The sequence below is a fragment of the Hyperoodon ampullatus genome, assembly GCF_949752795.1.
Source record: "Hyperoodon ampullatus genome assembly, chromosome: 3".
Taxonomy (NCBI): Eukaryota; Metazoa; Chordata; class Mammalia; order Artiodactyla; family Ziphiidae; genus Hyperoodon; species Hyperoodon ampullatus.
In genome coordinates, this window is record NC_136916.1 from 95,619,064 (window position 1) to 95,641,796 (window position 22,733).

Genomic DNA, 22,733 nt, shown 5'->3' on the forward strand with positions numbered 1-22,733 from the left:
ATAGATAAAGAAAATGTGATATATATGTACAATGGAATATTATTCTGCCATAAAAAAGAAGGAAATCCTGCCATTTGTGATGACATGGATGAACCTGGAGGGATTCAGCTAAGTAAAATAAGTTAGACAGAGAAAGACAAACACCGTATGCTCTCACTTGTATGCAGAATCTAAAAAAACCAAACTCATAGAAACAGAGAGTAGAGTAGTGGTTGCCAGGAGTGGGAGAATGGGGGAAATGGATGAAGGTAGTCGAAAGGTACAACTTCCAGTTATAAGATAAATAGGTTATGGGAATGTAATGCACAGCATGGTAATTATAGATAACAATACTGTATTGTATACTTAAAAGCTGCTAAGAGAGTAGATCTTAAAAGTTCTCACCACACATAGATAACCATGTGAGGTAATAGATATGTTAACTACCCTCATCATAGTAATCCTTTTGCAGTATATACTTACATCAAATTATCATGTTATATACCTTAAACTTACACAATGTTATATGCTAATTTTATCTCAATAAAGCTGGGGAGGGAGGAAGAAACCAAACCAAAACCTGTCTCTACCAAAACAAAAGGGTGGACTTCCTGGTAATGCAGGCCTAGGCACCTCTAGGTTATTTCCTAATTTGTCCCCTTTTGTTGTCTAGATACCAGAGGGGACATCCAGTTGGTTACAAATATCGTCTTTGTGACTGGAAGCAAGTCAATGGGCATGTTTTCTCCCACCAGGTCCTTGGACTTGTATGCTTAATTTTTTTTTTTTTTTTTTTTGCGGTACGCGGGCCTCTCACTGTTGTGGTCTCTCCCGTCGTGGAGCACAGGCTCCGGACGCACAGGCTCAGCGGCCATGGCTCACGGGCCCAGCCACTCTGCAGCATGTGGGATCCTCCCGGACCGGGGCACGAACCCATGTCCCCTGCATCGGCAGGCGGACTCTCAGCCACTGCGCCACCAGGGAAGCCCCAGCCTATTATATTTTTAATAGCTCCCAGTAGTTGAGGATGTGCCAAGACCTGTCAGTGTCCTAAAGGGGAGGATCTCAGCACATAGACTCGGGGTGACTGGAAGTGAGACCCTCAGGCATCAGTTTTTTAAGTATGCAAATATGTACATTCCTGTGGGACCACAAGCATAAACCTTGCTGGCCACCAGAGCCAGGCAATCTGGAGGTGTCCCCTGAGCAGCAGTTGCAGAAATCAGGGCTCCAGATGAGTGTCAAAGCTCTTTTCTCGGTGATATAAGTGAGCTGGAGCAAGGGAGAGCGTCAAGATGGAGTCCACAGCTTATGTTCCTTGAGAGCAACTCCATAGGCCACTAATGTGTACCAATCCTGAAGCCTACCTCTCAGGCTGAAGCTCCAGGATGAGCGAAGAGCCCTCCTTCACAGAAAGACTGGAGAGTGTGCTCCAGTCCACTGTCTGTGCAGTGCCCTAGGGGTGGTAGCCTGCCAAGAACTGTCCCTCCAATTGCTACAGTCCCACAAGACCCAGGAATACAAGCCACCCTGGCCACCAGATCCATGCCATCAAGGGGTGTCCTCTGGTAGCATCCTCAAAAACCAGGGAACCAGACACAAAAAAAGTACAGAGGCAACTACTTTTAACATGTTGAAATGTGTCTATTTTCCTTTTTTGATAATATGCTTATTGCTCTCTCTTTATTCATCAGTTTTACAAATTATTAACTTTTATTATGCTAAACAAAGATTTTGCTCACTTATAGCACCCACACCTCCCTAGAGCTTCCCAGTTTAGTTATATCCCAATTTTAAAGTTTATTTTATTTATTTATTTTTGGCTGCGTTGGGTCTTTGTTGCTGCGAGCGGGCTTTTCTCTAGTTGTGGCGAGCGGGGGCTACTCTTCGTTGCGTACGGGCTTCTCATTGCGGTGGCTTCTCTTGTTGCGGAGCACGGGCTCTAGGCGCGCGGGCTTCAGTAGTTGTGGTATGCAGGCTCAGTAGTTGTGGCTCATGGGCTCTAGAGCACAGGTTCAGTAGTTGTGGCGCACGGGCTTAGTTGCTCCACGGCATGTGGGATCTTCCCGGACCAGGGCTCGAACCAGTGTTCCCTGCATTGGCAGGTGGATTCTTAACCACTGCGCCGCCAGGGAAGTCCCCCCCAATTTTAAAAGATTTTATTTTTATACAATTTTTTTTTTTTTTTTTTGCGCTACGCGGGCCTCCCACTGCCGCGGCCTCTCCCGTTGCGGAGCACAGGCTCCAGACGCGCAGGCCCAGTGGCCACGGCCCACGGGCCCAGCCGCTCCGCGGCACGTGGGATCCTCCCGGACTGGGGCACGAACCCGCGTCCCCCGCATCGGCAGGCGGACCTCCAACCACTGCGCCACCAGGGAAGCCCTTATTTTTATACAATTTTTAAAGGTTACTTTCCACTTAACGTTATCACAAAATTGTTGGCTGTATTCCCCATGTTGTACAATACATCCTTGAGCCTATATTACACTCAATAGCATGTACCTCCCACTACCTCACCCCTATATTCCCCCCACCACTGGTAACCACTAGTTTCTTCTCTATATCTGTGAGTCGGCTTCTTTTTTGTTATATTCACTCATTTGTTGTATTTTTTAGATTCCACATATAAGTGATATCCTACAGTATTTTTCTTTCTCTGTCTGACTTATTTCACTTAGCATAATGTCCTCCAAGTCCATCCATGTTGCTACAAATGGCAAAATTTCATTCTTTTTTATGGATGAGTAATATTCCATTGTATATATACACCACATCTTCTTTATCCCTTCATCTGCTGATGAACACTTAGGTTGTTTCCATGTCTTGGCTATTGTAAGTAATGCCGCTGTGAACATTGGGGTGTGTGTATGTTTTCAAATTAGTGTGTTTGGTTTTTTTTGGGGAGGAAGTTATATCCCAATGTTTGGTTAAGACAGGATTCAGGCTATATGTGATTATGGCTATGTAACCATTGCTCCTTGTTGGGCCAGTAAGATTGTTTCTTTTCTTGCCCAACTTTTTGTTTTTCATAGAATTGATAATTGCCTCATCTTACTAGCTTTGTTTTCCTTTCATTTGTAACGAAGCCTTCCCATATTTTCCCCTTAGTGTAGTTTTTCACATGCTTACATCTATCCTGATAATCTGTGCTGCATCTTTATCTTGAAGCCATCTTCCCTGGAGCCCTCTATCCTCCTGTTCCAATACAGGCTGGTGGTACCAAGCTGGAAGCTACAAGGGAAAAGGTCTGGAGGCTCACAATTGTGTGCAGACTCATTTTTCAGTCCATTACCAAACCTCTGCCCTCTTCTATATCTTATATTCCCAACCCTAGAGCCTCCCTTGTTGGATTTATCCAGAGAATGTATCTTCTGTCCTCCATGGGAGTGGGAAGGGGTAACTTGGAGGCTTACTTCTTCACATACAGACCTCCAGCCTATCCCTCTATTTCCAGCTCCTCACTGTCCTCAGTATCTGTCACCTTTAATTCCTAAACCTTTATTTTCATTTTGTGTTTCTTTCTTTGTTCTGTTTTTTCTAATCTGCTTTCTTTCTGTCAGTATTTCCCACTGCTTTTCTTTTCTTTTTTTTTTTTTTTGGCTGCATTGGGTCTTCATTGCTACGCACGGGCTTCCTCTAGTTGAGGCGAGCTGGGGCTACTCTTCATTGCGGTGCGCGAGCTTCTCATTTGCGGTGGCTTCTCTTGTTGCAGAGCACAGGCTCTAGGTACGTGGGCTTCAGTAGTTGTGGTGCATGGGCTCAGTGGTTGTGGCTCACGGGCTCTAGAGTGCAGGCTCAGTAGTTCTGGCACACGGGCTTCGTTGCTCTGTGGCATGTGGGATCTTCCCGGACCAGGGCTTGAACCCGTGTCCCCCACACTGGCAGGTGGATTCTTAACCACTGCGCCACCAGGGAAGTCCCTCCCACTGCTTTTCTTTAACTTTAAATTATTTAAATGTTTAACCTTCATCTGTGGTCAGATATTTTCAGGTATAATATTATGTCTTAAGGTAGCAAATATTTTTTAAGAGTCTTAAAGGTATTTTTGGTCCTTTGGCCTACTTCTCAGGGCTGTTTCTGGGAATCTATCCTAAATAATTCAAAACATGAAGAAAATTTTTTGTGAGAACCTATTCATTTTGGCATCATTTATAGTGGTGAAAAATCAGAAGCCACTTAGTTAACAGTAGCAGACATTACAGTACATTTGATAGATCTTATGTGGCTGTCAAAATCGATGACAAATGCATCATAGAAAAATGTTTGAAAGTTTATGAAAAGAAGTGGGATATAGATTTGAATGCATATTATTAGAGTGTTATACATTTTTATATGAAAAAATGGAAGGGGGTGTTGTGTGGCATGATGCACTGATTCACTGAAGAGATGGATAACAGCTGTCTATGTGCCTGACTCTGTTCTAGTGGTTGCTTCAGTTACGAGTGGTGAATCTGACATAATCTCTTCTTTCACAGAGTTTACAGTCTAGCAGAGAATTATTTTCCAAACTTCTATAATGTGTCTATTCAATTTTTACAATTAAAGAGGTAGAGGAAAAGCAGGGATTGACTATTTCAGGTGTCAAATTTTGGCAAACAACGTGAAAGATCTGAGAATGGGTGCCTGGTAGGCCTGGTAATTGTAGCTGTATCAATAGTTAGCTCCTGAAATGACAAAGATGGCATCTGACTGTCCTGTGGCTGGCTGTCTAGACCTATTTGGATCTGTTCTTGCCTTCATTCTTTGATTCAGTAGATTATCCAGCTGTACAGCCTTCGTGACTTTTATGATCAGAAACAACCTAGAATACTTATAATTGTATAAAATTGATCAAAGTGACAGTATTTCACATCCTACCATTTGTGCCAGTGTATTTGTTGCCTGTTGTAAACTGCTAGAGAAGAGGGATCTTCTTTTATGGGTAATTTTATGTAACACCCAACACAATCATGCATATTATGGAACTCAGAGAAGTAGCCTTTGGTGTTATCGAGAGTGAAACATTGTTCATTTCCCTTAAACCTATAATCCCTGGATTTTAGAATGCCACAGGTGAGACATAAAACATTAAAGAAAAAAAAAGCTAAAGGCTAAACTACTAGCTTGTCCTTTTCTTTCCTTTTAAAAATCACAGTGATAGTGTTTTTGTGTTTTGCTTTTTTTTACTTAAGGTAAATTTAAACCTGTTTTCCCTAAGAATCAATGAGTGCCTATTGTTTACTTTAAAGATGAGGCTGTTAAATATTTTTCACATGCCTTTCTTTGTTGTTGTTTTTGTTTTTGTTTTGTGGTACATGGGCCTCTCACTGTTGTGGCCTCTCCCGTTGCGGAGCACAGGCTCCAGACGCGCAGGCTTAGCAGCCATGGCTCACGGGCCCAGCCGCTCTGTGGCACGTGGAATCTTCCCAGACTGGGGCACGAACCCGTGTCCCCTGCATCGGCAGGCAGACTCTCAACCACTGCACCACCAGGGAAGCCCTCACATGCCTTTCTTGATCCTCAGATCCCCTTCCCTAGTTCGTTCTTATGTGTGTCTGGATGGTCTGTTGTAGGTGGCCACAAATAGCCGAGTTTACTTATTTGACATTTTCCTTCTGGGAAGTCGTGCTTTCATCAATGGACTTCAGATGGTATTAGAAGACAAGAGAATTTTGAAGGTGAGTGTGTAAGTTGGTTCATCTGCTAGTAAGAATAACAGCCAGGTTCTAATAACTCTCTCTCTGTCTTCTGATTCCTTAGGTTATCCATGATTGTCGTTGGCTTTCTGATTGCCTCTCTCATCAGTATGGAATTTTGCTGAATAATGTCTTTGACACCCAGGTACATGCAGGGAAACACTGGAATCAATGCAGTGTATATAGCTCCTGTAGAAAATAGGCCTTGTCTGATGAATGATTGAAAGTCTTGTGTGTGCCTCATTCCTGCCCACTTCTCATGTAAGATGTTTGTACAATATGTGAGAACATTTGGTGCACTGAGGAAGTACTGGAGAAAAGTTACTTATAATTATTTAGGGTTTTTTCCCTTCATTTTACTCCAGAAATTTTCAAATAAGAAGCAAGCTCCATAGATTCAGAAACTCAAACAATTTTGGGGTCATTTGGAAATCTGACATGGATTCTTACTGTGAGGTGGACAGTCAGTCATGTCTATGCCTTTACCACATATGTATCAGTTAAGGCTAATGGCTAATTGGCATCTAGCTCAGGGATGCAGGTTGTCCTAGATGTTCCCCCAAAGCCTATACTGGCCCCAGATAGCCTGAAGATAAGTGGTTTTTCTCTGATCTAAAGGACCTAGAGGGCTTCCCTGGTGGCACAGTGGTTAAGAATCCGCCTGCCAATGCAGGGGACATGGGTTCAAGCCCTGGTCCGGGAAGATCCCACATGCTGCAGGGCAACTAAGCCCATGCACCACAACTACTGAACCTGCACTCTAGAGGCCGCAAGCCACAACTACTGAGCCCGCATGCCACACTACTGAAGCCTGTGCGCCTAGAGCCCATGCTCCGCAACGAGAAGCCACTGCAGTGAGAAGCACGTGCACCACAACGAGGAGTAGCCCCCACTCGCCGCAACTAGAGAAAGCCCGCACACAGCAACAAAGACCCAACGCAGCCAAAAATAAATAAATTTATTAAAATAATAAATAAATAAATAAAGGACCTAGAGAAATGAGAAATTCCCAGATTATACTAGATCTGGGTTTCTGGTTTGGCTGTAAGAGCCATAAACCCACTAGTTTTCATTATGTATTCTTTAAGTTGTTCTAGTCTTCTAGGTTAATGCCATGAAAGGGAGATCTTGAATATATAAACCTAGAGCCTTTGGAGAGGCATTAAAATAATGAGTTAGCCAATTATTTTTTAACAGAAATTACTAAAAGTTCAACTTTATGTTATTGTATGTGGTTTAAGTTTGCTCTTTATGTATCTGATTATAATGAACTTTGTGCCACTTCTCTTGTCTACATGTTCCTTTGGGTCTTCTTTCAAGAGCGTTCACTATATAAAGATTGCTTCTATGCTTACTCCAGAATGTAAGACAATTGCTCATTGTTCCCTTGAGGCCATCAGGCTTCTTGATTAGACCTCGTATGTTTGTCTAATAAAGACATTGGCATATCTTTCCATATTTTTCTTTTCAGATTTTCATAGTACAAGAAGCAGGAATTCAGAATTATTTCAATTTGTCTTCCTTTAACACAGTGTATTAGTTTCCTATTGCTGTTGTAACTAATCACCACAAATTTTGTGGCTTAAAACATAAATTTACTCTCTTACAGTTCTGGAGGTCAGACGTCTGAAATCATTTGCACTGGGTAAAAGTCAAGGTGTCAGCAGGGCTGGTTTCTTCTGGAGGCTCTGAGAGGACAGTCTGTTTCCTTGCTTTTCAGCTTTCACCTGTGTTCTTTGGCTTGTGGCTCCTTCCATCTTCACAGTGCACCAATCTCTGCTTTCATCATCACATCACCTTATCTTCTGACTGTAGTAAAATCTCCCTCTGCCTCGTCTTATAAGAGTACTTGTGATTACACTTAGGGCCCATCTGGATAATTCAAGTTAATCTCCCTATCTCAATATCCTTAACTAATCACAGCAGCAAAGTCCATTTCGCCATTTAAGATAACATTCACAGGTCCAGGAATTAGGATGTGGATATATTTGGGGGCTGTTTAGCCTACCACACACAGACAAATAATGATTCCAATTCTTAATTTTATTAGCTTTCCTTACCAGAACTTTACCAGAGTTGCTAATAAGTAGAAATAATTCTTTAATTTTATCTTCCTTTCCCCATTCCTTGAAGGCACCAAAGAGTAATAAATAATCATAAGGCAGGCAAATAAAAGAAGTGGAAAAGAAAATAGACAGGGACACATTAAAGTTGGGTGATCCTTTTTCTTTTTCTTTTCTTTTTTTTTTCTAATTTTTCAGAATAAGATAACCTAACAACTTTAAATTTTCTAATGGCATTGTCTATCATGTGGGTCCTTGGGAAAAATGGTATTTAAAGATGTTTCTCTAAATGTATTTCTGCTATTTCTGTCATGAGATAGCTCTCTGTCTATATCCTACAGACTGGTCTGTTTGTCTTTTTTTAATGCCACAGGTAGCAGATGTCCTTCAATTTTCCATGGAAACAGGCGGCTTTCTTCCAAACTGCATTAGTACTTTACAGGAGAGTTTAATCAGACACCTTAAAATAGCCCCTAAATATCTCTCCTTTCTGGAAGAGAGACAAAAACGGATTCAGGTGAGTATTAACGTATGTCCCATATAACATTAATATTTTCAAGTGTCTTGTGAGTGGGATTATCAGCATATTATATAGAGAAACGACAGCTGCTGTGTAAGCTTATGAACATTGCCAAAATCTTAGTTGTTCCAAATGGGAACAGTTTGTTTGTGGTCTCAAGTGGAAAAAAGCCAGCATCCAGATTTGTTGGTTATCAATTTAAAAGTACTCTGAAATAAATTTTCAATTGGACAAGTGGGGATTTTATTGGGAATTTGGATTAAGGCAGTGGAACAAAAATCATGCTGATTATTTCTCCCAAAGTAAGATAGATTTTCTTCAGCTTCTAATAGCCTTGCATGCAAACTTAGGTCATGACCGTATTGGCTGCAATTTTGGCCATATAATCTAATTAGTCCTGCTGCCTCCAGTTTTGAATGAGAAGCCCTGATCTCTCTCTCTCTCTCTCTCTCTCTCTCTCTCTCTCTCTCTCTCTCTCTCTCTTCTTCCCTCCCTCCCTCCCTCCCCACATCTTTCCCCCATCACATACACACACTCACTGTATACACACAATAAGTGTGTGTATGTGTATCTGTGTATATTCTCAGAAGGCTAGCCATAGTGTGAAAGTAGAAGGTAATAATTGAAGAAAATGACAGTAATGGTGATTTAAGTTAAGCAGCACTTAGATAAACCATTATTTTCTTTAAAGATTTGCTTACTATTCAGAGAAAATTGTTTTGATGTCTCTAGGAAAACCCAGAACTATGGTTCACACGACCTCTTTCACCCTCTTTGCTAAAAATTTTGGCCCTGGAAGCTACCTACCTGCTCCCGCTTCGCTTGGTACTCCTAGATGAAATGATGTCTGATCTAACTACCCTGGTGGACGGGTACCTAAACACCTACCGAGAAGGGTCTGCAGACTGGCTGGGAGGCATGGAGGTAGGTGCCACCCTCTGTGGCTGTGTTTTCAGGACCTCTGTGTCCTCATGGGGGCCATAGTGATACCCATTCTTCACAGCTGCACCAAATTTCTTTCAGCAGACTTGATGATAAATATTCTTGAAGCGGCTATAGCTTGGGCTTAATTCAGCTCCTTAAGCACTTTTTTACAATATATATATATTTTTTATGATCACTGACATTTATTTCATATGATGCAACTGGTGATGTGTATTTCAATAAAACTAAAAGTTGGTGTGCTAGAAGTCCTAACTCCTTTCTTAAATATTGTACCAATTTTCTCACAATATTAAGTTATGTTTCCAGTAAATATATCTTTCAAAGAAAGGGTAAATTTCATTAGTTATTTTTATGAAGCCAGCACAATATAAGAAAACTTACATTGTTGGCAAACTATTGCATTAGGCCAAATCTGGCCCATGGCCTATTTTTGTAAAGCTCACAAGCTAAGAATGATTTTTATAGTCTTAAATGATTGTTAAAAAAAAAAAAAGTATGCAAAAGCCATGTTTGTGGCTTACAAAGCCTAAAATGTTTACTATTTGACTCCTTACATAAAAAGTTCACAGGTTACTGCTAAAAACAATTCTCATTTAGGAATACTGATGCAAAATCCTAAATAAAATAATAGCATTTTTGGTACAAACTCCACTTAGATGTATTATACTTTTCTATTAATGTGTCTCTGGATTCTAGTTACAAGCATGGTTTAATATTATATTAATATCTATTAATATTTAATATTATATTAAATTCTGTATTTTATTAGGGCCAAGAAAGTCTTATGATTATCTCATAAATGCTGAAAAAGTTATTTTGTAACTTTTTTATATTTTGCTCTCACTGTTTAACAAGAAAAGAGCAATGTAAAAATCCTTTCATAGTTTGCTTGATTGGAGAATTTTAATGTTTTTCATTTATCATTGTAAAGCCAAGGACAGTTTTTTAACTTTTTAATATTTTGTTCTCACTGTTTATTGCTGAAAAAATTTGATAATATTCTATATACATTATTGATTAAAGTTGGAATAGGTACTTTAACATGATAAAACATATATCTCAGGCAAGAAGACTACCTAATATTTGATTGGGAACATCAATATCAAGAAATATACAGAAATGGTGACTATCACCACTACTTTAATACAGAAATGGTGACTATCACCACTACTTTAGTAGTTTCTGAAGCTATTAGCCAGTGAGGTTAGAAAAAAAAGATGAACTATAAAAATTGAACAGGAGGAATAGGAATGATGACTTGCCTATGATATACCTGAATACTGAAGAGAATCAATTGAAAAAGACTGCCACAAACAAAAAGGCAGTTTAGTAAAATGGGTACAAATATAACATAAAACTTAATAGCTTTCCTATATCCCTGTGTACAACTACAGAATATAATGGGGGGAAAATTCATTTATCATTGTAACAAAAAATAGATTATCTAGAAATAAATCTAACAAGAAATGTGAAATACAGAGATGAAAAAAATGTTAAAGTATTACTGAATGGCATAAAAGAGGACTTAAATGAATGGGGACACTAAGCATTTTTGGCAATCAATTATTCCTAAATTAACTTTTTTAAAAAAATTTATTTATTATTTATTTTTTTGGTTGCATTGGGTCTTTGTTGCTGTGCGCAGGCTTTCTCTAATTGCATCGAGAGGGGGCTACGCTTCGTTGCGGTGCACGGGCTTCTCATTGCGGTGGCTTCTCTTCTTGTGCACAGGCTCTAGGTACGGGGGCTTCAGTAGTTGTGGCATGTGGGCTCAGTAGTTGTGGCTCGTGGGCTCTAGAGCGCAGGCTCAGTAGTTGTGGCGCACGGGCTTAATTGCTCCACGGCATGTGGGATCTTCCTGGACCAGGGCTCAAACCCATGTCCCCTGCATTGGCAGGTGGGTTCTTAACCACTGTGCCACCAGGGAAGCCCCCTAAATTAACTTTTAAATTTAACTTTCTTTTAAGAAAAATGCTAAAGCCATAATTACGTTGGCAAACTGTGATTATAGTGTTTATAGAGATAAATAAGCATAAATAAGAATAGTCCTGTCAGATATTAAAACATATTATATGTCTACACTAAATACGAGCGGTACATGTATAGGAAGATCGATGGAATAGAGAACCCAGAAATAGATCTCATATATATCAGTAATGGTTGAGATAAAGGTAAAATTTCCAGTCAGTGAGAAAAAGATATGTATTTAGTAAATGGCCTCAGGCAATTGACTAACCATTGTGGGGGAGGAGAATCAGAGTTGGATTGTTATCTCTTTCTGCTACACCAAAATAAATCCCATGGATCAAGTATTTATGTAAGAACTAGAATTATAAAAGTATTGGAGGGGCTTCCTTGGTGGCGCAGTGGTTGAGAGTCCACCTGCCGATGCAGGGGATACGGGTTCGTGCCCCGGTCCGGGAAGATGCCACATGCCGTGGAGCAGCTAGGCCCGTGAGCCATGGCCGCTGAGCCTGCGCATCCGGAGCCTGTGCTCCACAGCGAGAGAGGCCACAACAGTGAGAGGCCTGCCTAAAAAAAAAAAAAAAAGTATTGGAAAAAAAGTATTGGGACTTCCCTGGTGGTCCAGTGGCTAAGACTCTGCACTCCCAAAGCAGGGGGCCCGGGTTCCATCCCTGGTCAGGGAACTAGATCCCACATGTGGCAGTGAAGATCCTGTATGCTGCAACTAAAACCCAGCGCAGCTAAATAAATAAGTAAATAAATATATATTATTTAAAAAAAAAATTTTTTTTGCAGTACGCGGGCCTCTCACTGTTGTGGCCTCTCCCGTTGTGGAGCACAGGCTCTGGACGCGCAGGCTCAGCGGCCATGGCTCACGGGTCCAGCCGCTCCGTGGCATGTGGGATTCTCCCGGACCGGGGCACGAACCCGCGTCCCCTGCATCGGCAGGCAGACTCTCAACCACTGCGCCACCAGGGAAGCCCAATAAATAAATATTTTTTCAAAGTATTAAAAGAAAATTATGTCACAGTAGGGAATATGTCCCCTCCCCCAACTTTACTGAGGAATAGTTGACAAAATTAATTGTGTATATTTAAAGTGTACATTGTGATGATTTGATATACATTGTGGAATGATTACCAAGATCAAGATAACTAACATCCATCACCTCATAGCTAACTTTTTTTTATGTAGTGAGAATGCTTAAGATCTACTCTCAGAAACTTACAAGTATATAATACTGAACTATTAACTGCAGTAACCATGCTGTGCATTATATCCTCCGAACTTATTCTTCTTATAACTGAAAGTTTGTACCCTCTGACCTACATCTCCCCATTTTCCTCTCCCTCAACCCCTGGGAACCCCCATTCTATTCTCTGTTTTTATGAAATCAGATTTTTGTTTTTGTTTTTTAAGATTTCATATATAAGTGATACTGTGCAGTATTTGTCTTTGTCTGGCTTATTTCACTTAGCGTAATACCCTCCAAGTTCAAACATATTGTTGCAGATGGCAGGACTGCCTTCTTTTTTATGGCTGAATAATATTCTATTGTATAGAATATTGTATTGTATAATATATATACATCACATCTTTATCCATTTATCTGTTGATAGACACAGGTTGTTTACATATTGTGACTATTGTGAATTATGATGCAGTGAACAAGGGAATGTACATATCTCTTTGCGATCCTGTTTTCATATGCTTCAGATATGTACCCAGATGTGGGATTGCTGGACCATATAATAGTTCTATTTTTAATTTTTTGAGGAACATCCACGTTGTTTTCCACTGTTTTCCATGGGAATGTAAATTGCATCAAGCATATGAGTTCCCTTTTCTCCACATTCTCACCAACACTTGTTATCTGTCTTTTTGATAATAGCCATCTTAACAGGTTTCAGTAACACCTCATTGTGGTTTTGATTTGCATTTCCCTGAAAACTAGTGACTTCGAGCACCTTTTCATGTACCTGTTGGCCATCTAAATATCTTCTTTGGAAAATTATCTATTCAGGTCCTTTGCTCACTTTTAAATTAGAGTATTTGCTTTTTTTGCTATTGAGTTGTATGAGGAAATGCTTTTCTATGCAACACAGAAATACTCTGAACTCATAAAAGATGAATAAATATGACTTTAAAATTTTTGTATGGCGAAAATACTGTGAACAAAGTCAGAGGGCAAGCAACCTAGGAAAAATTATTTGCCTCATGTAACAAAGAGGACATTTTCTTAATATATTCTTTATTGTAGCATTTATGTAATGACAAAATACTAAAGACAACCCAAATATCCATCCACAAGGGTTTGGTTAAACAAACTATGATATATCCATACAGCCATTAAAATTGCCAATATGGAAAAATCTCTAAGACATATTTTTTAGTTGGAAAAATCAAGAAGAAGAAGAATATATAATATTATGTAACCATTTGTATAAAATAATTTTAGAAAGAGTTATCAAAATAAAAAGTTGGGGGAAAATAAAAATTGAAAAATGTGATCCAATGAATAGATAAATATTTAGTAAGGGATCATATATGCAAAGACTGTCTCTGGAGGCTACAGAAGAAGCTGCTTTTAGAGGAGGCAGCTGCTAAGGCAGTTGGGGCGAGGTTGGAATGGACTACTTTCATTGTATAATCTTTATACATACACACATGCACAACATACACACAAAATTGGATTAAAAATATTTAAATTACTTGAAAAATAGTACTACCATAGCTGAAGACACTAGAGGGTGCTATAAGAACACATTTGAATAGGCCCTTGCTTGCCAAATACTAAGTGTAGAAGTAATTTTAAAGTGATTTTAAGAAAAAAAATGTCATGAAGAACCTAGGGGTAAGACAGGAATAAAGACACAGACCCACTAGAGAATGGACTTGAGGATACGGGGAGGGGGAAGGGTAAGCTGTGACAAAGCGAGAGAGTGGCATGGACATATATACACTACCAAACGTAAAATAGATAGCTAGTGGGAAGTAGCCGCATAGCACAGGGAGATCAGCTCAGTGCTTTGTGACCACCTAGAGGGGTGGGATAGGGAGGGTGGGAGGGAGGGAGACGCAAGAGGGAAGAGCTATGGGAACATATGTATATGTATAACTGATTCACTTTGTTATAAAGCAGAAACTAACACACCATTGTAAAGCAATTATACTCAAATAAAGATGAAAAAATAAATAAATAAAGTGATTTTAAGGACCATGTTCAGAAGTTTAGTTATAGTAGACTTGTGTTCATTTTCTTTTCTTAGCGTACATGTATGGAGCTCCCAGAGGAACTGCTTCAACTGAAGGACTTCCAGAGACAGCGCAGAGAGAGAGCTGCAAAAGAATATAGAGTAAATGCACAGGGACTCCTAATAAGGACAGTACTACATCCAAAGAAATCTATGACAGAGACAGCAGGGAAAGAGGGAAAAGTAAGAGGTTTCTTGCTTTGTAAAAATTCTAGGCTAGATAAAGCTCCAAATTTTACATCTCACAAGGATGTAAATTTGCTAAAAGAAGAATCTAAGAGTAAGCAAACCACAGCGGAACCTCAACATCTACCTCCCATAAAGGAAGAAGTCAGTGAAGATTCCAGTAACAAACGAATTTGCCCTGAGTCAGAGGGGTTTAAGGACCAGAGAATAACTCAAAAAGAATACCTCAAGATACCTAAACAAGAGTTTCAGACAAATTTATCTTTAAAAGAGGAGATAGAACAGTTACTGATGGTGGAAAACAAGGAAGATCTAAAATGTACAAAACAAGATGTTTTAGTGTCTCCTTCCCTTCCTCAGGAAACCAGAGTGTCTCCAAGTGACATTTTTCATCCTTTTAGAAAAGCTGTGCTTCCCACACTTCCTCCCTGCCCAGTTTTGGAGAAGACTGATTCCTGGATAAATCCAGATTCTCCCAATCTGCCTTAGAGATCTGCAGTTTGTTCTTGAGGCCAATAAAGGTGGCTTATTTCCTCTGCCATCAAGACCTTCCTCAGTGCTTAAGTTTCTTGTATTGTAAATTAGTCACAGGCTTTGGGGGAAATTATATCCTCTTGCTTACTCCTATATTCTTGGAATTTGATTAGGATGGGGATGAATAAGTTAAATAATGGAAGAAGTAAATGTTCTGATTATGTCACTGTGTAGAAATGTTCCCTGTGGCCAGACTGAATTATTTCTCATAGTTTGGGTTTAAAGGATTTGAAGAAGGGAAAAATTTTGGACTTAGTGTCTGGAAGAATCTATACTTAAAATTTTTTGTTGTTTTTTCTGATTTGAAGGGTGTTGGTAAAACTCTTAGCCATAAGTTTAAAAATATTAGTACCTGACAACTTTACCTGTACTTTTTTCCTTTTTAGAGTATTACCTTTGTCAATTATACCTCAATAAAGATGAAAAATATTAACTTTATTTTTGAATTTTAAATGTTCGGTCTGTCTTATGTCATAGACAAACAATAGTTTATGTTATTACAGGAATCAATATCCCAGTTTTAATTTCTTTTCATTCCATTTACTTTTAGAGAGTTTTGTCCATTTCCCTAACAAAGCAGGGCCTTCTTTAGAGTATGTCTATTATGTAAACTTGAAGTTTGATTCCACTCTATTTGCCTGGAGTTGGTATGCCTTCTTAGGGTGAAAGGAAGGTAGCCTGTACTGAGCCCTTTTTATGTTGAATACTTGCAAGTTGCTCATTTTTTTGTGTATAGTAACCAGTAAACCTGTCTGGTATTAGGTTATCTTTCACTTTTCTTCATTGGGTCAGGGTAGGAATAAATTGGAATGTGTCTGGATTTCTAGGTCTAGAATCCAGTGGGAAATCTGTAACTTTTTTTTTTTTTTTTTTTTTGCGGCACTGCATGGCCTGTGGGATCCTAGTTCCCTGACCAGGGATGGAACCTGGGCCACATCAGTGAAAGCACCGAGCCCTAACCACTGGACTGCCAGGGAATTCCCTAGACATCTGTAATTTGACTGTTATACAGGCCTCTACTACTTAGGGGAGACAGGGACAGTCTATAATTAGGAACATCCTTGTCTGTGCTCATAGATTCTATCATGAGTACCACTGAAAGAACAGCTGTGTCTTCCAAATCCCAGAGCCCAGATCTGGTCTAAGCTTAAGATGAAGGCAGGACTAAGAACAGTCAGCTCAGCCCTGCAGTTGCTGTCCCTCACTTTGTCCATAGTTTAGAAGGTCATTGGAGGCCAAGGTGGTTTCTGGTTCATCCTGGGTGAATGTGTTTTCAGGTTGAGCCCAGAAAGTGGTTAATCTAGGTTTACTCTGGGAAGGGCATGAATTTCTGTGAAATTCATAGAATTGATTTAGCTTCTTATGGAACCATACCACACACAATTTTTATACATACATACATGTAAATATACAGGCTACAAAGAAAAATGTGATGTTCTTCATATTTAAAAAAAGGATTCTTCTTTCATTATGTATTTTGTGACTAATAAAGAACAACAGGATTCTGTTGGACCTTTGCTGTGCTGCTCAACATGGTAGCTATATGTGGCTATTGAAATTTAAAATTAAATTGATTAAGATGAAATAAAATTAAGAATTCAGTTCCTCAGTTGCACTTGCTATATGTCCAATACTCAATAGTTTCATGTACCCAGTGGCTACCATATTGAACATCACAGATATAGAACATTTCCATCATTCCAGAAAGTTCTATTGGACACTGCTATTTGAGAAGTACTTTGACTCTCGGAACTAAATGAGCCTTCCGGGTTTCATCACGGTATTTTCTTAGTGAAACAGTCACATAACTGGAACTGCATTTTTCTCCATATTCTCATTCTAGCCTGGAGTGCCTACCTAAATTCCATGTGCTCAGATCCAACCATGAACTTCTGTCCTTTCCTGGATAGAGTGAAAAAAAATCCCTGGGTTATCCAAGCCCTGTTGCTAGTGCTCTGTGCCATTACTTAGATTTCTTATCTAAATTTTGCTCAGAATTTTGGAAAATCTTTGGTTCTTGACCCAACCAATTGTTGAGTTCTTACTCTATATTTTTCTAGTTGAGAGTTTATAAACCATACTGCCTGCTTTCCCAAACTCTTGGAGTCTTGCTTCAGTCTACACTGAATTCCTGCATCTGTCCTACTCAGGTCTGACCTTTCTGTACATGATCTGCAGTTAGAGGTTCTCACAAGCAATCTGATCCCTTTAATTTGCGAATTAGGAAACAGACTTCCCTGAATAAAAGTGCTGCACTGAGAATAGAACCAGTGTTTCTTACTTCTTGGTCCATTCAGTGTTCTTTCAATTATAGTATGAAAAATCATTGCAGCAGCTTTGCCTCCAATCTGGCTGTGAGCTTGATAAAGCCTAACATGACACAACAGAATTTTAATACACTGGGACTTCCCTGGTGGCGCAGTGGTTAAGAATCCACCTGCCAATGCAGGGGACATGGGTTCGATCCCTGGTCCAGGAAGATCCCACGTGCTGTGGAGCAACTAAGCCCCTGCACTGCAACTACTGAAGCCTGCGCACACTAGAGCCCACGTGCCACAACTATGGAGCCCACTTGCCACAACTACTGAAGCCCATGCACGTAGAGCCTGTGCTCTGAAACGAGAGAAGCCACCACAATGAGAAGTCTGTGCATCCCAATTAAGAGTAGCCCCAGCTTGCCACAACTAGAGAAAGCTCACGCATAGCAATGAAGACCCAACGCAGCCAAAAAAAAAAAAAGAATTTTAATCACTATAGGCCTGTCGTTGTTTTGACACAAGGCAAGTCACAGCAGCAAGCCAAGATAAGACTTGGTGCATACTTGGGGAGCTGAGGGTGATTAGCCAGGTGTACTTATCAAAAAGGCATTTACTATAAAGGTAACATCAATAAATACCTTACAGAAAAATTTAGAAAATAATGAGAAAAAAATACTCAACTATCATCCCACATTATACAACCCTTCCTAGCATTTTGGCACTTTTCTTTCAATTTTTCCTTTCTCATTCTCTCTCTCTCTACACACACACAATCATAACCATACCGTAAATACATTTATTGTGTTTTTTATGTCAAGTATTTCTCCATTTTATAATCCTAACAACCAACATTTTAAACAGATGTTTCATTTTAAAATAATATGCTATTAAATAGAATTCGGAAAATAGAGGAAAATAAGAAAAAATTTACTCACTTCTCTAACCCAACAGAAAAATCAGGTAATATTTTTGTTAATGTCAGTGTTTATGCATAGGTTTTACCCTCTACATAGTTATATATATACACTCTACTTTATGAATGTTTTCCTATGCTGTTATACACCCTTTGTAAAGATTTAAAATATATATTTTTTTAAATTTATTTTTGGCTGCATTGTGTCTTCATTGGTGCACGTGGGCTTTCTCTAGTTGCAGCGAGTGGGGGCTACTCTTCCTTGAGGTGCGCAGGAGGTGGCTTCTCTTGTTGCGGAGCTCTAGGCATGTGGGCTTTGGTAGTTGTGGCGTGCAGGCTCAGTAGCTGTGGCTCATGGGCTCTAGAGCGCAGGCTCAGTAGTTGTGGCACATGGCGTTAGTTGCTCCGTGGCATGTGGGATCTTCCCGGACCAGGGATCGAACCCGTGTCCCCTGCATTGGCAGGTGGTTCTTAACCACTGTGCCACTAGGGAAGTACCAAGATTTTTTTTTTTTTTTTTTTTTTGCTGTGCTGCACGGCTTGTGGGATCTTAGTTCCCTAACCAGGGATCAAACCCGAGCCCTCGGCAGTGAAAGCGCAGAGTCCCAACCACTGGACCGCCAGGGAATTCCCAGGATTTTTATGACTACATAATATTTCTAAGCGGATACACCATGGTTTACTTAGCTCTGTTTTGGTATATTCAGGGTGTTTCCATTCCTTATTTCCTGCTTTTTCCATGTTTTGAATCATTTTGTCAGAATGAAATTCCAGAAGTAGGTCAAAGAGGTTTTCTTGGTTTTGTATTTTACAGCTCTTGCTAAGTTACTTTTCAAAAGTGTTAACCAATTATATTGCCACTCCAATTTTTGTAGTAATGACGCATCATTGAGAGCATTAGATTTTTTTCTTGAGAGGCATTGCATGCTTTTGACTTTCAAAATTCTAACTTCTTTATCCATAAACCTGAAAGATTTCTTGTCATATTTTGTAACTTACCTGCATAGATACCATGAAGATTAATGAAAACATACATACTGGGAATATTTGAATTCTGATAAATGTGCCTGATCTCTAAATAAGGACATTATTATGGGTAAAATATTTTAATTACATAAACCCTAAAATAAAACCAAAGTCTATATACTCATGATGAAAGACTTCTTTGAAATGTCTTGGAACTCTCATCAGGGATGTCATAGAAAATGATATTTATTGTTACACGAAACGAGAAAGAATCTTAGCTAAATTGCTAGTTTACCCTAAGACAAAATTTAATACATTCTATTCCACATACTCAACAGGAGTTGAGCCTGTAACTCTATAATTTAATAGACCTCCTTAAACAGGAAAAGCTGTCAAATTGTAATCAGGGTATAATCAGCAACCCAATCTTAATATATATATTGCAAATAAAGAATGTCGAAACTATGCTTCAATTTAGTCAGTCATGAACAGCATTTCGTAAACATGGAACAGAATAGAGACTATCAGAGTGCGTTATACATAGTAAAGGAAAGTATCATTTTGTGAAACTTTTTTTCTCTGTTGTATGCTAGAGTGTGTGTACTTTTACTATTGGTTGCAGTAAAAAGCAGCTCAAGGTAAGCATAGAAGGAAACTTATATCTTTAAATACTTACACAATAAAACAAGAAAGATCTAAAACGAGTGATCGCAGCTTCCATCTTAAGCTAGAAAAGGAAGAATAAATTAAACTTGGGCTAAGTAGGATGAAACAAATAATGATAAGAATAGAAATCAATAAAACTAAAAGTGGAGAGAGAAAATCAATAAAACCAAAACCTGTAAGATCAGTAAAATTGTTAAACTTTTACCCATACTGACCAAGATTTTTTTTTTAAAAGGCACAAATTACCAATATCAGAAATGAAAGATTATTATTACAGATCCTATATATATATATTAAAAGGATAGGGACTTCTCTGGTGGCGCAGTGGATAAGAATCCACCTGCCAATGCAAGGGACACAGGTTCAAGCCCTGGTCCGGGAAGATCCCACATGCCATGGAGCAGCTAAGCCCGTGCGCCACAACTACTGAGCCTGTGCTCTACAGCCTGCGAGCCACAGCTCCTGAGCCCTCGTGCCACAGCTACTGAACCCGGTGCACCTAGAGCCTGTGCTCCACAACAAGAGAAGCCACGACAATGAGAAGCCTGCGCACCGCAATGAAGAGTAGCCCCCGCCCGCCGCAACTAGAGAATGCCCACGCTCAGCAATGAAGACCCAATGCAGCCAAAAATAAATAATAATATTAAAAAAAAGGATAACAAGGGACTACTGTGAACAATTCTATGCCCACAAATTGAAAAACTTAGTTGTAGTGGACAAATTCATTGAAAAACACAAAATACCTAAACTGATTCAAGAAGAAATAGAAAACCTGAATAGCCCAAAATCAACTAAATGCATTGAATTCATAATTTAAAACCTTCCCTAAAACAAACTTTGTTCCCAGATAGCTTTTCTGGTGAATTTCTATCTAAGGAAGCAATAATACTAATCCTTCCAAGAAAAAAAAAAGGAAGGGTCACTTCCCAACTCATTTTATGAGGCCAGCATTACCATATACCAAAAGCAGACAACAACATTGCAAGAAAAGAAAACTACAGACAAATATTTCTTATGAACATAGACACTAAAGTTGCAGTGTTAACAAAATGTTGGCAATAGAATCCAGAAGTATATAAAAAGAATAATACATCATGACCAAATGGAGTTTATCCCAGGAATGCAAGTGTGGTTTAACATAAAAATGTAATACATCGAATTAACAGAATAAAGGAGAAAGACCATGTGATTATCTCAGTAGCTACTGAAAAACATTTTTTGACAAATTGTACATCCATTCATGGTAAAAAAAAAAAACAAAAACAAAAAAACTGTCAGCAAACTAGGATTAGCAGGGGACTTACTCTACTTAATAAAGTTCTTTTTTAAAAAACCTACTACTGACACCAAAGTCACAGGCAAAAAGAGAAAAAAATAGACAAACTGGATTTTGTGAAAATTGTAAAAATTTGTGCATGAAAAGACAATATTAAAAGAGTAAAGGGAATTCCCTGGTAGTCCAGTGGTTAGGACTCCGCATTTCCACTACAGGACTGCAGGGCAAACGTGTTCGAGAGTCATGGTTGGGGAACTAAGACCTCACACGCTGCTCAGCCAAAAAATAAAAAAAGAAAGAAAAAAAAAGCATAAAAAGACAACCCACAGAATGGGAGAATATGTTTGCAAATCATGTATTTGATGAGGGATTCAAAGCCAGAATATATAGAGAACTCCTAAAATTCAGCAACAAAAAAACAAACAACCTGATTCAAAAACAGGCAACAGACTTGAATAGACATTTCTCCAAAGAAGATATACAAATGGCCAATCAGCAAATGAAAAGATGCTCAACATCACTATCATTAGAGAAATGCAAATACCACCTCACACCCATTAGGATGGCTACTATCAAAAAACAGAAAATAAATGTTTGAAAGGTTGTGGATAAATTGAAACACTTGTACACTGTTGGTGGGAATGTAAAATGGTGCACCTACTATGGAAAACAGCGTGGTGTTCCTCAAAAAATTGAAAACAATTACCATATTATCCAGCAGTTCCACTTCTGGATATATACCCAAACGAACTGAAAACCGAGTCTTGAAGAGATATTTGTTTCCCATGTTCATAACAGTATTATTAACAATTGCCAAGTGTCCATCAACAGATGAATGGATAAGCAAAATGTGGTATACACATACAATGGAATATTATTCAGCCTTAAAAAGGAAGGAAATTCTGCAATAAGCTATGACATGGATGAAACTTGAGTACATTATGGTTAATGAAATAGCCAGTCACAAAAAATAAATATGAGGTATCTAGAGTAATCAAAATTATAGAGACAGAAAGTAGAATGGTGGTTGCTCGGGCTGGGAGAAAGAAGAAATGGAGAGTTATTGTTTGTAGAGTTTCAATTTTGCAAGTTGAAAGAATTCTGGAGATTGATGGTTGCAATACAATATGAAGGTACTTCATACCAGTGAACAGGACTTCCCTGGTGGCACAGTGGTTAAGAATCTGCCTGCCAAGGCAGGGGTCATGGGTTCGAGACTTGCTCTGGGAAGATCCCACATGCCGCGGACCAACTAAGCCTGTGCGCCACAACTACTGAGCCTGCGCTCTAAGAGCCCATGCGCCACAACTACTGAAGCCTGCGTGCCTAGAGCCTGTGATCTGCAACAAGAGAAGCCACTGCAATGAGAAGCCCATGCACTGTAATGAAGAGTAGCCCCCGCTCGCTGTAACAAAGACCCAATGCAGCCAAAAATAAAATGTAAATAAATAAATTTATTTTTAAAAATACCAGTGAACAGCACATTTAAAAATGAATGAGATGGTAAATTTTATATGTGTTTTACCACAATTT

General features: G+C 39.2%; 1 protein-coding gene across 2 annotated transcripts in view; it reads left to right on the plus strand.

Moving 5' to 3' along the window:
• Nucleotides 1-15,076, plus strand: part of EXD1 (exonuclease 3'-5' domain containing 1) — a gene marked incomplete at both ends in the record, with an annotated part of 37,861 nt that extends 22,785 nt beyond the window's left edge. For both annotated transcript variants that reach the window (XM_079699703.1, XM_079699704.1), the window contains 5 exons: nucleotides 5,532-5,636; nucleotides 5,719-5,799; nucleotides 8,091-8,234; nucleotides 8,970-9,161; nucleotides 14,417-15,076. In XM_079699703.1, coding sequence (XP_079555829.1) covers nucleotides 5,532-5,636; nucleotides 5,719-5,799; nucleotides 8,091-8,234; nucleotides 8,970-9,161; nucleotides 14,417-15,076 — 1,182 coding nt within the window. The remainder of the gene's footprint in view (nucleotides 1-5,531; nucleotides 5,637-5,718; nucleotides 5,800-8,090; nucleotides 8,235-8,969; nucleotides 9,162-14,416) is intronic.
• Nucleotides 15,077-22,733: the final 7,657 nt, after the last annotated feature.